General features: G+C 34.1%; 1 protein-coding gene across 1 annotated transcript in view; it reads right to left on the bottom strand.

Moving 5' to 3' along the window:
- Nucleotides 1–13832, bottom strand: part of Bdg (sodium-dependent transporter bedraggled) — a 55487-nt gene extending 41655 nt beyond the window's left edge. The window contains 4 exon segments of the mRNA XM_072896617.1: nt 2228–3271; nt 12152–12560; nt 12563–13171; nt 13772–13832. Of these exon segments, the coding sequence (XP_072752718.1) occupies nt 2228–3271; nt 12152–12560; nt 12563–13171; nt 13772–13817 (2108 nt within the window). The 5' untranslated portion in view covers nt 13818–13832.
- Nucleotides 13833–16024: the final 2192 nt, after the last annotated feature.

Genomic DNA, 16024 nt, shown 5'->3' on the forward strand with positions numbered 1-16024 from the left:
ATTTGAGATTTAATTAAGTGTTGATCAAGCGAAACATTAAAGCAGGCAAAATAATATTGCTGACAATATATGTGTATGTGTATGTGTATGTATATGTGTGTTGGTACAATATGATTGAAAATTTCCAATGACAATAGATATAATATACAGAGTCCTGCAACTGATATCTACAACATCTGTGACACATGTCAAGAACCTTTGTACAAAAAATATGAAATAAAAGAGAGATATCCCGATCACGTCTATATATATATATATAAATAATTTTTTCCATTATATATATTTCTCTCCATAGTTTTCACGTCGACACTAATCTTTTTTATCAATATTTTTTCATATTTGTCGACAAAATAAGTTCTATACACACGCACGCACACACACACACACACACACATATATATATATATATATATATATATATATATATATATACACAAATATCTTCATATTTGTGTACTTCGAATATTTGGTCAATTATTTTTCATTAAATAGTAAATAAAATCGCTTTATCGCGCAAAAATGTTTGTAAATATTTTTGTAAATGTAGCAAAATATTTATAATATTTAACTAGTAAGGAAATAAGTACACAACACGCCGATAAATTATGTATATATATTATAATTCTGCGAAAACATGTTGGCACGAAAAGTGTGATTGTGGAGAATTTCTTTTAAAGTGGCAATGACTTATATAACCGCGGTAGAGTTCAAGATAATTTTCTAGGCTAATTTCCAAACGCATAATTGGCAAAGTGCATCGGACGATTGCGCAAACGAAGAATTGAAGCGCGATTAGCGTCAAGCTTGGACGAGCAGCAGGTAACACGCACAAACAACCGCGTCGTTAACTCCGTTCTCGCTTCCGGTGAGTGTGGCAAGAGATCCGAGTGGATGTGCAGAAAGAAGTATGAACGAAACGAGAAATTCAGCCAGCCATAAAGGTTGAATTTCTTGTGCATTTAAAAAAGAGATATCGAAATCGTCGAGAACGCGTGTATTTACTTTTAACTATGTACGATGGTTTCGTAATCGACTGTAGTAATTTTACTATCTTTACTTTTTTTACCAGGTTGCACGCAAGAAATATTCAACTTGCGATGTTTATTTAATAAACCTTAAACTTTCAATATTTATATAAATAACATTCAACGACTAGTGCAACTCGTTCTTCCCGAAAAAAAAACAATAAGTCTGATATATTTTGATATTTTTTTTTTTTTTTTTTTTTTTTTTGACAGAAACACGTGTTGAAATTCGTCCAAATATCTTAGCGGCATATTCTCTATACATATACACCATATATTTCTATTGTTCAGAATGTCCCATAATATGATTACTTCAGTAATGAATTTAACACTTATAAAACAATAAAAAAAGTTTATAAACATATACGTGATATTACATCTAATATTTTATTTTCTAAACAAGATCGTGTAGAATTTTCTAAAAACAAAATGACATTTTGACAACGTTAAATATACTCTGAGAAGCAAATCCAAGAAACCTGGAAGATTTGACAGAATAAGAAACTTGTACAATTGTTAAACCGTTAACAAAAGTGCAATAATAATAATATCAAATATTTTTTGTAAAGATAAGCAGAGACACTGATTGCTAAAATACAAAACTTGTTAACTCACTTGGAAACAAGGTCAAATCATGTTTATATGAATTTTTTTAAATCGTTTTATCAAGTGCTAAATCCACTGCTAAAATGAAATCCACATGTGTGGCATTCATATATATTGTTTACTATCATTGCAATTTTTCTGACTTCTCTCTGATAATGATAAGAAATATCCTGGCGAGTTGTTTATTCCCAGAAAAATTGTTGTCGTCTATCATATATACATATATATATATATATATACATATCTGTCTATTAGCGTTTTCGAATAAAACAAATGAATGAAAGCGATTAATAATAACTTCCAGCTTGAATTATTAAGAATATTTAAATTAATTAAAACAGATTAATTAAAACAAAATACTTTGAATAAACATTTGATTGATTAAAAAATCTTCCATTCTAAGCCAACTGGCATCAAGTTGGACGCACTTTATATCATTTATATACGATTAATGTATTTTTGTACTAATCAGATTCAAAACTCATTTTCGATCGAAAATATATTCATGACAAATTGGATTTCATTCGAAACCGCTATAAATAAGATCTACATCCCAATCGAAATCGTTCTTTCGATTATAAATTTTTGACACTGACCTTCTCGAAGTGACACGTCGCGGAGTGGTCGCCGTGCTGGAGGCCGGACTGGTAGAGGTGCCGCTGGAGCAGGTCGTGTTGCCGGACGCGCTAACGTCGCTGGCCGTGGTCGTGGAGGCGAGGCTGCCCTGCCTCGAGGAAGAGGCCGCTTCCCGGTTTCGCGCGCCCCGGCACCTGCCGCCGGCGAACTGCCGGCCGGTTCGACGTGGGGTCACGACCCCGCCGGCCACGACGGCGGTGGTGGCCGTGTTTCTCGCGGGCGCGCTCGACGGTCGCAACAGCGTGCCGTTGGAGGTACCGCCGTTGGTCTGCGCCGCCAGGATCTCCGGAGCGATCAGCGCGATGTCCGGCAGCGAATTCGGCGCCGAGACGGAGGCGGTGCGCCGATTGGCCGGCTGCGTGGTACCCTCAGGTAGCCGCAGATGACGCAGACGCCGCATGGATGCGCGCATCCACGAGTTCGCGGTGGTGGCGAGGGAGCCGGGGGTGGCGGTGGTAGTGGCGGTCATCATCGTCGCCGCCGTCGTCGTCGTCGACGTCGTCGACGTCGACGTGCCGTAGCGATTTTCACGATCGACCGCCTCGTTGGTAGCGTTGCAACGCGCCGCCTCGTCATCGTCGTCGTTGCCGTTGCCGTTGACATTGCGATGCCGGCGATGTTGACGACCGATATTATTATTATTATTATTATTGTTGTTTTGACGATCGAGGAGATGCGCGTTACCGGAGGACGGCCACCGCGAGTCACCGACCGCTAGGGACTTTGCCGTCGCGGTGACGGACATCGCGGCACTGCGGGTTGCCGGCGTTTCGCGACGATCGCAGCCGCGCCTGCGTCCCGCGCTCTCGCGGGCAAGGGTGGGGGAAGGGGTGTCCTCCCCTCCCTGTTCGCCAGTGTCGCGTTCACCGCCGTGGGCGAGAGGCTCCGCGGCCGCGGGCCGCAGGCATTCCACTTCCTCGAGCCAGGACCAATCCACCTCGGAACCTTCGGAGCAACCGTCCTCGAGGACGCTACCGGACGTCGATTCCGCTTCCGGCGGCTGTCTGCAAGCATGAAAAAAAAATGCGGGCTTAATCTTGCTCGGGTTTGTATAATGCGGGTCTGCGCTCCAACGACCGTAGAACGTTGGAGAGAGCGTATTTCTCCTTTCCTTTTTTTATAGATATTATGCAAAAATATGTAAATATATTCCCCTTAGCGGTTATAATAGAAATAATAAGATGCCATTAATCATCGGCGTATGTTTGCAAAGCTGTCAGTAACATTGATCGAGAGTTTATTCATTTGAGACTAGAGGTAACGTCGCTTATGTGTAATATGTAACATGAGAACAACAAATATGTAGAAAGACTTTCATTTGTATCTGATTAATCTCTAATAATAACAGTAGTAATAATAGTTTCCGACTCTAATTTTCCGGCAAGTAATTTCATTATTTCTCGACATTGTATACATTTTACTTCAAATTTCACAACTCCATCTCAAATAGCCCCCTTTTTTTTTTTATTTGATCACAAAAGCAATAGGTTTCCTTTCTCCGAACAGTTGAAAAGTTTCCGGTAGTAGGACGCGTAACGGGTCAATGGCCATCAACCTCCAGTGCATTCTTCTGATTTTACGCATCTTTCTTCTTTCCAAACTAGATGGAAAGCTGGTGATGAATAGTAAATAGAAATTAAACGCATGTGGAGAAAAAGAGACCGAGGGCGAGAGATCAGTTCGAAAGAAAATCACTGAACGAGAATGGCCTGTTTTCCGGACATAGCTACTGCACGAGGGCCAAAGCTTGCACAGCATGGAAAGAAGGGGCCGAGGAAAAAGGGGGAGGCAAAGAAGAATGCCACCACGATGCGGGTTCCACGCTTCGCGCGCACGACCCCCGTATACCGTGACTTCCGGTCCGCAGCGCCGACGAGAGCACCCAGCGAAGCACCCAGGACACCGAGAACTAGAAAGCACTTCCACGTGATCCCCGTGGGTGCCGCGCCAGCCCACATCCGTCCGCCATCGGCCATCGAGAACAACGAAACACATAAATACATATACAATATTTAATTTTAACGATAAATTTTAAGTTTGATTTTGAATATGATTTTCAATTTTAAGGGAGCAGTAAGTCATTACGTTTCGCATTTTTCTCTTGTCTTTTACGATTTATTAATTAAATATGCTAATTAAAATTTTGCAAGACAACGCATATTTACAAAAGAAATCTTGAGAGCTCGCGATAAATGTAGAAATTATGAAGATTATATGAGTGAGAAAAATATCTACTACATAAAAATAAATATGCATTATTATAATTTTATCAATATTATTAATATTGATATATCTGTGAATTTCAAGCTTAAAAAAATTTTTAGACGATAAAAAAGTTAATCTTTATCGATTGAAATAATACTAATTGCTTATGTAATTTATATTATAAAAGAATTAAGCGCATTCAATTTTATATTCTCAAAAAAAAAAAAAAAATATATATATATATATATATATATATATATTCTTTTTTCTTTATATATTGTACATATGTGTTTAAAAAAATAATAGAATGTATTTAGTACAAATTATAACATATACTATGACATAATACACTAATATATGTAAATAGTAGAATACTGTCCTTCTGTTAAATTAAGAAAATAGAACACACGTTGTGTAAATGTTTTAAAACATGAACTGCGTACTTTGTCATGTCGTATCCGCCCGCACGCCTTCCATCTTGGTGAGATAGTAGAATACAACGTGATTACGCAATCGTAGAAAGATAATCACAGGAATGTGGGGGTGGAAAGAATAATCCTTCTCGTGCCTTCGAGTATACAAGAGTACGTTGTTTGCAGGGGAAATGAAGAAAAGATAAATTGTGAAAGAGATATAGACATCATTGTAGCTACACAACATACATTTATAAATGATTCATTTTCATTGAAAAAAAAATGTCAGAGATATTTCCAAGATACATTCTTTAACATACATACATACGTTTGTATATATAGAAAAAGCAGCATGTTTCACTGATATATATGCGACAATAAGCTGAGATTGTCATAGAACTTATATCTTGTGCATGTCTTGTGCATAAAAGAAAATAAAAGTATTGGAATACATTTTTTGTAAGGACTGACTGATGCGTTTAGAACTTATTGTTAGCCTCTTCAGTCGAATAAGAATTTTAATCTCTGATATCCAGAGTGATACTACTAGTAAATCTATTTACAATTAGCCTCTTCCCTATATATTTCATCCTTATTCTCAACCTAATCGCGTTCTTATGACGCTATGCAGAAAATATGTAATGATTCAGAATGTTCGAAAGTCGAGATGTATTATACGTAGTAAGACTTTTAATGTAACGAACTATAAATGACTATCTCTATCACAAGTTACAAAAATTCCATCATTATTGCTTAAGTCAATAAAAAATCAAGCTTAAATAAATATAATCTGTACCAAATATATATACCAAAAATATACAAAAAAATAAAATATTTAACATATAATATTTGGTATAAAAATTTTAAATACCAAACTTAATAAATATTTTTATTACGATAAATATCTTATTATATTTTATATCGCATATCTCATTTCACAATTGTTAAATTAAATTAAAATTACTTTACAGTGTTGCATAAATAAAATTATATACACATGATAAATAAATAAGATTCGATGTATAATTGTCAGAAAGAAATTCTCGGTCCCACTCACGTAACGAATTGCATTCGCGCCGATATTTCGTCGATTTCGCGTTGAATTTCCAATTTCTCTGAACATGTTTGGAAATCCGCCTGGCATCGCGGACGAGCAGCGAAGCATTGAGGGGATTTCGTCACAAAAAGCAACGCGCATAACTACTGCGACGCGGCTTTCCGGATGTGTAATGCGACCGACACACGTGACTCTCACCTTATTGTGAGTCGCGAGTCGCGCGTGGGAAGTGTTTCGCCGATATAACGACTGAAATTTGTTCAAATCTCGGCGCGTACATCTCGCCGAAGGACAGAAAGAGAAAGACAGAGAGAGAGAGAGAGAGAGAGAGAGAGAGAGAGAGATAGAGAGGGAGGCGAGGCCGACGTTCGTGCGCCCGACGACCCGATTATATTGTACTTTTGCAACGCGCTTGCAGCGGTTCGCCTATCAATTCGCAGAGAGTGACTTTCTAAACACAGCCGTGCCCTTTCTCAGCGGGTCTAACATCGATAATAATATCGCGGCTACATCAATCCTCCAACGATCTAATAATAATAATTTTCGATCGCTCTGAGAGCAATTAAACTCAATTTGCCGTGAACACGTGTTCGACCGGAAATAGAATTTAAATCTAATTTTATTATAATAATACATAAATGCACATCACGAATTTTTGCATTACCGATTTTTTTGAAACTTTATATCTAAAAATTTTATGGGTCGCTGATGATGAATCTAAAGTCAAATTTTATTAATTTATTATTTAATTATTTAATTAAACTTGGTTTGCCATATTAATTTGGCCATTTTTTGAATTAAAAATTTGAAAATTCTAATTTCAAATTTGAATTTAGTGACCTAAAGACCCGATCACCCTCGTAAGAGATATTTAAACTATTTATTTGAGGTTACAGTAGAAAATATTAATTTTTCCATATTTTTCAGTGATTATTTATTTATAATAAAAAACGTAGCAAAAAAAATCTGAAAAAAATTTCTTTCAAATATTTTAAGATGTTCTGAATAAGTGTCTAAATTGCCATTTCGATATTTATAGGTAATAGTTTAGAAAATAAATTTTTTTTATAAAAAGTTCAAACTTGGACTATTTGTTTATAAATATATTATAAATAAAAATATATAATTATCTACTTTTTTTACACTTTATAACTCAAAAAGTTTTTGTCGTCATAAATCGCTCTCAGGACGATCTTGCTTCACTCGAAAACGTTATAAGAATTTCTTTTTCGAAATTATTATATTCCGACATTAATCATGATATTCTAGAATTTAAAATAAAAAATAAGACAGAGAAAATTCAAATATTTAAATATGATTATTTCAATAATTTTTTATTAATAGCACTCACACACAGTAATCTACAATAAAAAATAGAGCTGTAGTATTTTACCTAAATGACACCGATTGCCAAGGGGTTTATAATTTTTCCTTTTTTTATAATTAATAAAAATTATTTTAAGAATTAAGGAAGAGAGAAAAATATATCTTTATAGTGGCATACTCAAAAATATTTTATTGAAGTACAAAACTATTGAATTATTTAATTTTATATTGAATAAAAGATTAAAATATCTATTTTTTTTTTAGAGAGAAATGATGGCAAACGCGTCTATCTTAATTTTAAATACAAACAATCTGTACTGTTAGAAATAAATATTGAAATAAAAAATCTCTTTTAAATAGAATCCTTTTCCTTTTCCACTTTCTATTATTTTATATAAATTTTAACTGATTAACTGTTGAATTTACTTTGAAAGAAGAGATTTATCTCTTCGGAAAAGAAAATCTCTTCTGTGAATAAGTGAGTTTTCAATTGTCGTATATTCAATTTGTTCTCTTCTTCTTATTGTTAGAGAAGAGACTTGTATTCTTTTTTTACACGTATTTCACTATTACATTTCATTTTATATCTCTCAACCCTTTATCTACGCTTTATGCTTATTCACTTTGTCTCGCAACTTACATACGTTAGCGACGCCGCATCCTCAATTCTATTACGGCAGAGCTTTGCTCTCAGACACGGATTAACCCGAAGAGTGACTTTCTCTAAATGCAGTCGTGCCCTTTCTCAACCTGCCTAGATTAACGACGATAGATATCGTATAGAATCGTATTTTAATGGACAAAGGTTGCCCATCGCACGATTGTGTATTATGCGCGCGCGAGCCGCCATTGTTATTAATTATTTCCCTCGCGTGCGGAGAACAAAAGTGCCGGTTCGCTATTGTTGCAAGACCACGGATACGACGGTGAATTGCTTCTGGAATTCGTGGCATTAATGAATGTAAACGGAAGGAACTATGCTGCGCTACAGGGTGGTGATTAATAAACTAACCAACTATATTTCGATGCGATTTTCGCGAGAAAAAATAGATATAATAATAAATTTTAACACCTACACAGAAAAAAGTAAGTGCCAAATCAAAACTTATATATACTTATATAAACGCGTTCGTTGTTTCATATGTACGCAACAATTTATAATCTTCTTAGAAGAATTTAAAAATGTTAAATTTTAACAATATTATAATCTTATTTCAATATTACAATTGTCATTTCAAGAATAAAATAATTATTTTAACTCTAAGAAAATTATAATCTTCGATTTGAACACGTGTTATTTTCTATCCAACATTTTTCTCTTTCTATTCAAGAAAAATATTTTTAAAAAACAAGAATATATTTTTCTTGATTGAACTATATGTATAAAATGTCTTTATCCAAGCAAATTTTCTTTGTTTAACGCAATATAATCGCATTTCAAAATTTACATTTTTAAACTAAAGATATTATCAAAATAAGAATATTTTTTTTTTTCTGTGTAACAAAGTATATTGATATTTTATTTTTATGTATAAAAAGAAATAGCAAAAATATCTCGCACTATAAAAGATATATATGTATATTTCAAATAAATTATTTTAACAGAATATTGGTGTTGTCTTAAAATATTTTGATAGAAATTAAGATATTAATATAGAGATTTTTATAATATTTATTTAAGATATTAATATATTATTATTAATATATATTAGTATTATTAATATATTAATATATATTTAAAATATATTAATATAAAGATTTATTAAATTTTATTAATGTTAAGATAAACATTAATATTTCATTCTTATATATTTTACTATAAAAAATAAGTAACAAAAATCTTTCGCACTATAAAATACATGCATATCAAATAAATTACTTTTGATAGAAACACAGAGAGAGAATAGCGGAAAAACTTAAAAATTTTATATTGAGAGACTTATTGTTAATTGTCCCTTTGTATAATATGTGTTGCTGCAACAACACATGTGACCAGAATTTTCCGCTTTCACGTGTCACACGTAACGTTTCATCCAAAGCGTTTTCCGCGGACGATTCGACGCGGAGCTTTAATTCATCGCTTGTTTGCGCGTTTACGTGAATGCTCGCGTCGCGATACCGTTTTATCACGAATCATCATTGTGAAAATCCGTTTATTCTGCGTTATTTTATATACCTATGTATATGCTTTTATAACTCAACCGTCATAATTTTTTTTTCGAGACAAGAGCAATGCCTTTATCTTTACCGAATGTTTGCACTCTGTCGCTAGAAAGTCTTACTATCTCCAGAGAGAGTAAATTTCTTCAATATATCAACTTTCAATGTTCTTAATTGCAGGAAATATTAGAAAGATAATTGTGAATTCGACGATCTAAAATCGTCACAATTTATATTATTGTCATATTTTAATTGTACAACGAACGACAGGAAATAACCCGCTTTTTTTAATATATATATTTGGCTTCTAATCAAAAATTTTAACGTCGACAAAAAGAGAGAAGTCATTCAGTATATTCAGAGTAAAATGAATAGACTCTCAATGAATAATGTTCCGAGTTCGCAGCTGCAAACGGCCACTCGAAAGATCTACTCTCTAAAACCCTGGAGCTTGCACTTATGCTAATAACTTGAAAGGCAGGGCGAATGTAATGCCTTCGCGGTCGTCAAAGAGGATCTGCATTTCCATTCTCGTTATGTACTTCGATCGACAAGGAGATTTTACGTCGCTAAAGTGTTACGTTCATCGAACGAGTCTGAACGAAACAGTTTGCACGCTCGTTAAGTCGGGCCTATGTAAATACTTCCGGCACGAAAGCGCGCTTTCCTGTCGACGTATTCGAGTCTATTCTTCTGCGAATAAATTCTTACATCTAACAAGGAAAGGTATGGAAGTGTCTGCGATTTTAATGCGCTTTGAATATGTGTAGTCTAACAATAAGTCAAAATAGAAGACACGTATTTTTTATACGTGATTTTTCGGCCGTTAAGGGGGTGAAACACCCTCTTGAAAAAAATCGGTTTTTATATTTCTGAGCAAATAAACGTCGAAATGATAAGAGATATAAAAAAAAAATTTCCGATGAAAGCATTATGGTTTTTAATGTACTTTAAAGTTGCATAATCAGATTTTTCAAAATCCCCCTCCGCCCTTCAATTTTTAAAAAATTTGATTATGCAACTTTAAAGTACAGTAAAAACCATAAAACTTTTATTGGAAACTTTTTTTAATATCTCTTACCGTTTCGACGATACTTCCATATTTTCCTTGTAAGTCACATTAATGCAGGTTTGTGAGAAACTGTCACGTCAGATGAGATTTTACACAAATATAAGAGAGAGACAAAAGCTCTTGCAAAAATATTGCAGTCTTCGACAAGAACTCGAGAAACTTTTCAATCAAGATATTGATAATTTTTTAATATATTGAAAAACTAGATGACTAAAAACATATTAAATTTCTAAAGTTATTTATCGCGAAAAATAATTTCTACATTAATCGATATGAAAATGAAAATTATCATATGCAAATTACCAGCGCCGGACATTGAAGTACATTTTTCATTAATCTTATATTACATCGAAAAACCTTAAGACGAACGTTTCGATCCCTTTAGGACCCTCTTCAGCTCCAAGAAATATTATAATCGTAGGAAATTTATCAAAATTACGCCATTCAACTTTACATTCTGAACTGCTATTTTTACAGGGTGTCTGTACTCAAATCTTGTAAAAAAAATTCTCTAAAAATTTCCCCGATTTTTCAGGTATTTTTCCAGGTAAGTAAAGAGAATATTTTCAAGATTTTTTTTTAATACAACTTTTTCCACAAAAAATTTTTTTATTACATTTTCTAATGTTTTTCATTCATACGAAGGAAAAACACAGAGCCTCTTAAGTTTCAAGTGCTAGGTTTATAAATGTAGTAAAAAAAAATCTGAATCACTTAAATAAGATATATATCTGGCATCTCAGACGATTTAATTTGTTTAATTAATATTCTAACAATTTTTACGCATAGAATTTTTTATAGAACTATTGTAGAATTCAAGCGCTTAAAATTTACTAAAAAATGTTTAAAAAATTATCAGTAGTCGAAATAAGCAGCGTGACACCTTGGCATTTCGGTTTGTCCCGAGCCTTCCTTTTGTTTCATAATCCAAACTATTTGTTTAATCTATCAAGAGCTCTAGAACAGTTAAAATCAAAACCAGAACTGTCAATGATTAATGAGTTTCCTCGAAGTGAGATGCCAGTTTCACACACATCACTGATTATTTATAATATAAAATCAAAATTATCAAAGAGAATTTTCGAAAAAAATTCCCTGAATCTCAATAAAATTTCATGACACTTCTCTGATTTTCCCAGATACAAAAAAAATTCCTAAGAATTCCAATGTCAGGCGCAACTTGCATATGCTAATTTTCATTGTATTGATAAGTTCTTGACAAACGTACGATTCTATTTTCGTACGTTTCAAATTTCTGCATTTTTTTAATTATCATATTGCATCAAAGTATTGCAAATTTTCCTACAAATTATTATCGAGTTTTTACTTTTAAATTACAAAAAATTTTTTTCTATGAAATAATATAATTATATATAAATAATATAATGATACAATATAATTATATAATATAATTTATATTATATCATTATATTATAATAATATAATATAAGTTATAATTTATATAAGTAATATAAAATATATTTATATATTTAAATAAATTATATAAATTAAACATATAAAATTTATGTAATTTTCATAAAAATTGTAGCACACAATTTCCTTTTCGTCTACTAAAGTCAAATTCAAATATAATCGAAAAAACTTTCTGTATGAAAAAATATAGATATATTATGGAAGTATCATCTCTTACCTCGTTAGAAAGCTGGACAATCCATGATCGATATCGGAAGTTGACGATGTACAGCGATGTTCCTCGAGACTAGTGGATCTATCGATACCGGGACGCCTACCGGTAAAAGCTTTCAGCCTCGTCCCTTCTGTCCACGATTTACGATGTGGCTCCCGAAAAAAGCGTTTCTTGCTTCCGCACTCGAACGCGACGTCCTCCTGGCCGCGTTTCTTCAGGACGATTCTTGCGCGAGGTTCAGAATCGACGAGGACGAATCTGTCTTCGGTCAAATCGTCCTGGCGAGACTTTTTCGAATTCGGCGAGGCCTCGAAGGCCGGATTGTCCAGCTCATACTCATTCGGCATAATGTCGTTCGTCCTCTCCTCCGTATCACTTCCACCGGTCGTTTCCTCGCTTGAGGTCCTGGACACGACTCGAAAGGGTAATTGACCGTGTCCTCCTTCTCGGTCAAGAGACGCATGGAGGATAGCGAGCGATTCCCGTCGATGTTCTCGTTCTTCGAGCTCATTTCCGCTCGGTTCTCGTTGTCGTCGTGCTCGGCGAGAAAATCGAAGGCGTTATTTATCTCCCGCGCCTCATACGTCTCGTCCTCGTGCTTCGCCATCGAACGCTTCATCCTCCCATCACAGTCCAAGGTCGTCGAGTGATCCACCGTGTCCTGTTGGGTCTCCTCATTGATGCCCGAGCAAGTTTTACGTATCACCGGCTCAAGATTCTTGGTGATGTTGCGAATCCGCTTAATCGTGTCCGATGACACTACGTCGATCCTCTTGTGAATCGGTACCACCTGATCGTGACCCAAGGTCACCAGAATATCACCCTTGTCGGTGCTATCCGATACTTGCTCCTGCCGCCTGCTGAGAAAGAGCTTCTGTTCCAATTTCGGAGGACACACGTCGAGCAAGTGCTCCTGTTCCTCGGCTGTCGCATCGTCCACTGTTACACGTGGCACACACACATCGTTTCCGAGATCAATCAGATCGCCATCCTCGTTAGACGCCATCTTCCGACGAGTTACGTCTGCAACGATAAAAACACGTCTGTTAATTACAATATTAAACAAGTTAAACAAGTTAAGTTATAAAAATTCATAAAAACAGAAATTAAAAGGGACAGAAATATCTTTCTGGCATTTAAAAAGGCTAAATGAATATACATATGTAATACAGTGAATAGAACATAAAATAAAAATCTCTAATCTGAAAACATTACGTATATTAAAAAAAAATTTTTTTTTAAATCTATATATATATATATATATATTATATATAAAATTTTTTCATTAGATACATATTATTTTTACATGTGAATATATTTACAATGTAAATTTAGTACTTGAGAATAACATGCACATGTGGTTAATATTTATGTTGACCATCATGGTAATTTAAACCAGTAATTATACGTCGAGATTCATTTAAAATAATCAGATTATCTGCGCAAAGTGTGTCAGCAGTTTTTCAATGTAACCTTATGAACCTGTCCTCGATTCGCCTGACCCGCGCAAGAAATCTCTAATCAGAGAGCGGTTCTCACCATCATAGAAAGGTTTCGCTCGAATCTTAATCGCACGATTCTCATATTTCCCTTCAATGCTTTTTCCCTCCTTTAATCACTCACCTTTTCGAATATATCGGAGAAGATCGCGCAAAAATGCACTCGCCATATCGCCGAGATTTGTAAGATTGACGCGTATCGTTTATAAATCCGATCGGTATATCGCGAGCGACTGAAACGCGATCCGAGAAGGAGGACGTCGCCGATGCGTCCGTAATTGTCAGGGACAATTAACGACAAAATACTAAGCAAGTGATTTGCGCCGAAGCGTTTAACGACGAATAATTGTGCGATGATGGTGTGATACATTTTTATTCTTTGTCACACTCTCGCGACGCGAAAAAATACCGCCGTTCCACTTCTTTTAGAAATCATTTCGCGACTTTTTAAAAGTTGTAGGGTCGAAACTTTTGTGTTGCCTTCGACGGAGACACTTATATGTGTCATTATTAAAAATAAGAAAAATGTCATTTGGAAATATACTATTCAAAAAAAATTACCAAATTACTTTTTGAATTTTTATCATTTTGATGTTAAAGTTTTTAATTTTAATTTCCTAAAAAGTAAGAAATCAATTAAGTTTCTATTTTTTTTATTAAATAATTTGTTTATCTATCAAGAGAATGTTTTGAATTTCATAAAAAAAAAAAAAAAAAAAAAAAAAAAAAACAAAACAAATGTAGTTCCAGGACTATAAAATAAAACTGGTATTCCAAATATGCTACACTTTTTCCATATATAAATATATACATCGATATATAAAATATATACAAATATAATAAATAAATATAATAAATGTATACTATATATGTTCATATATATAAAATAATAATTATATATACACATGTATAAAAATGCTATTAAGTGTCCTCTCCTCTCTTCTAATTACTATCCACGCGCCGTTGATTAGCGATTCCAATATACGGCGAAATTAATTACCGTAGCTAATTGTTCAATGCTGGAAAGTGCACAAATGGGAGCGTAAATTCTATAAATAATCCGATACGCCAGAACTGGGAATTCACGAAGCGATGATGAATCCGTATGGTCGGCCTCCATTTAACTCCGCTCGACTCGCGCTGATTAATTACCGCTGACGCGCAATAGTATACGAACGATATGAGGGCTCGCTTGTGATGCATACAGACAAATTTAACCGGCGCATTTAAACGCTCTGTTAGACTTGGTTCTCACGATCCGGCCAGAAAGCAAACAAATGACGTAATTGTATACAATTACTCGGCCCCGGTGGCATTCTCTCTCTATCATTCCAGTCACGTTAAACCAAATTGACAATGTTGCCGCCGCTTCGAGAGCGTTCACCAGGAGATTTTTCGAAATAAGAGCAATATTCTGGATTAATGTGATGTGACATGTGTTGAACATTGATTTGTGTGCGATGTCGAAAAATCCTGCATCGTTAGTTTTATATTAATATACAAAAGTATATATTTTCAGACTTAAAAGTGGAAAAAATTTATGATGCTTTATGCATGCAATAAACGTGCAAAAAGGAAAAGATTTAGATAAGAAAAATTAATATTTATTACTAACAATAATTCAAAATATCAAATATAAAACTAATAATAAAAAAATTTTTTTAATTATAAAAAGAAAAATAATTTTTTGTCCGATCCTTTTTAGTGAAAAATACTTTTTATTATTGGAAGAGTTTATCTTATAGTAATAAATATTAAAAATGAAGAAACCAAAAAATTCTCATTCATTTATCTGTGAAAATACTAATGCAGTAAGCACACTGAATCTTTAAGGACAACTTTTACTTCGTGCTGGTCAAAGGTAAATTATTTACGTGCTAGAGTCCTTCTTTCAAAAAAATCTTTTTTCGGAAGAAGGAACTAGATACCGCTTTTATTTCAGAAAAGTTTCAGGTTGAAATTTCAACTTTGCCTTGAAATCCCTAGTGTGACTACGAAAGGTTAAATTTCACAAGAATGCAAATAAACGATAAGAATAACAAATATTATTTTTCAAGTAGAACTTTGAACTTCAGACATTTCTACGAAATTAAGAGTCTGTCATTTTTTGAATTATAAATAAAATTTTATGCGAATAGAAAAGTGTCCAATATTTAATTGGAAATAATAGGCGATGGATATTTTGAGATTTTAACTCGAGACTGGTTGAGAAGAAAACGCTATACATAATAAAGTGGACGGAAAAAAATTAACACTTTTCACACGCGAACACAATACTTTCTCGAGGATATGTAATTACTACAACGCATCCTTGGAAACGAAATCGACTTTCCAGAATCGGTGAACGACTCCTCTGATTCATCATCGTCGCGATGAT

Source organism: Anoplolepis gracilipes, chromosome 7 (genome assembly GCF_047496725.1).
Source record: "Anoplolepis gracilipes chromosome 7, ASM4749672v1, whole genome shotgun sequence".
NCBI lineage: Eukaryota > Metazoa > Arthropoda > Insecta > Hymenoptera > Formicidae > Anoplolepis > Anoplolepis gracilipes.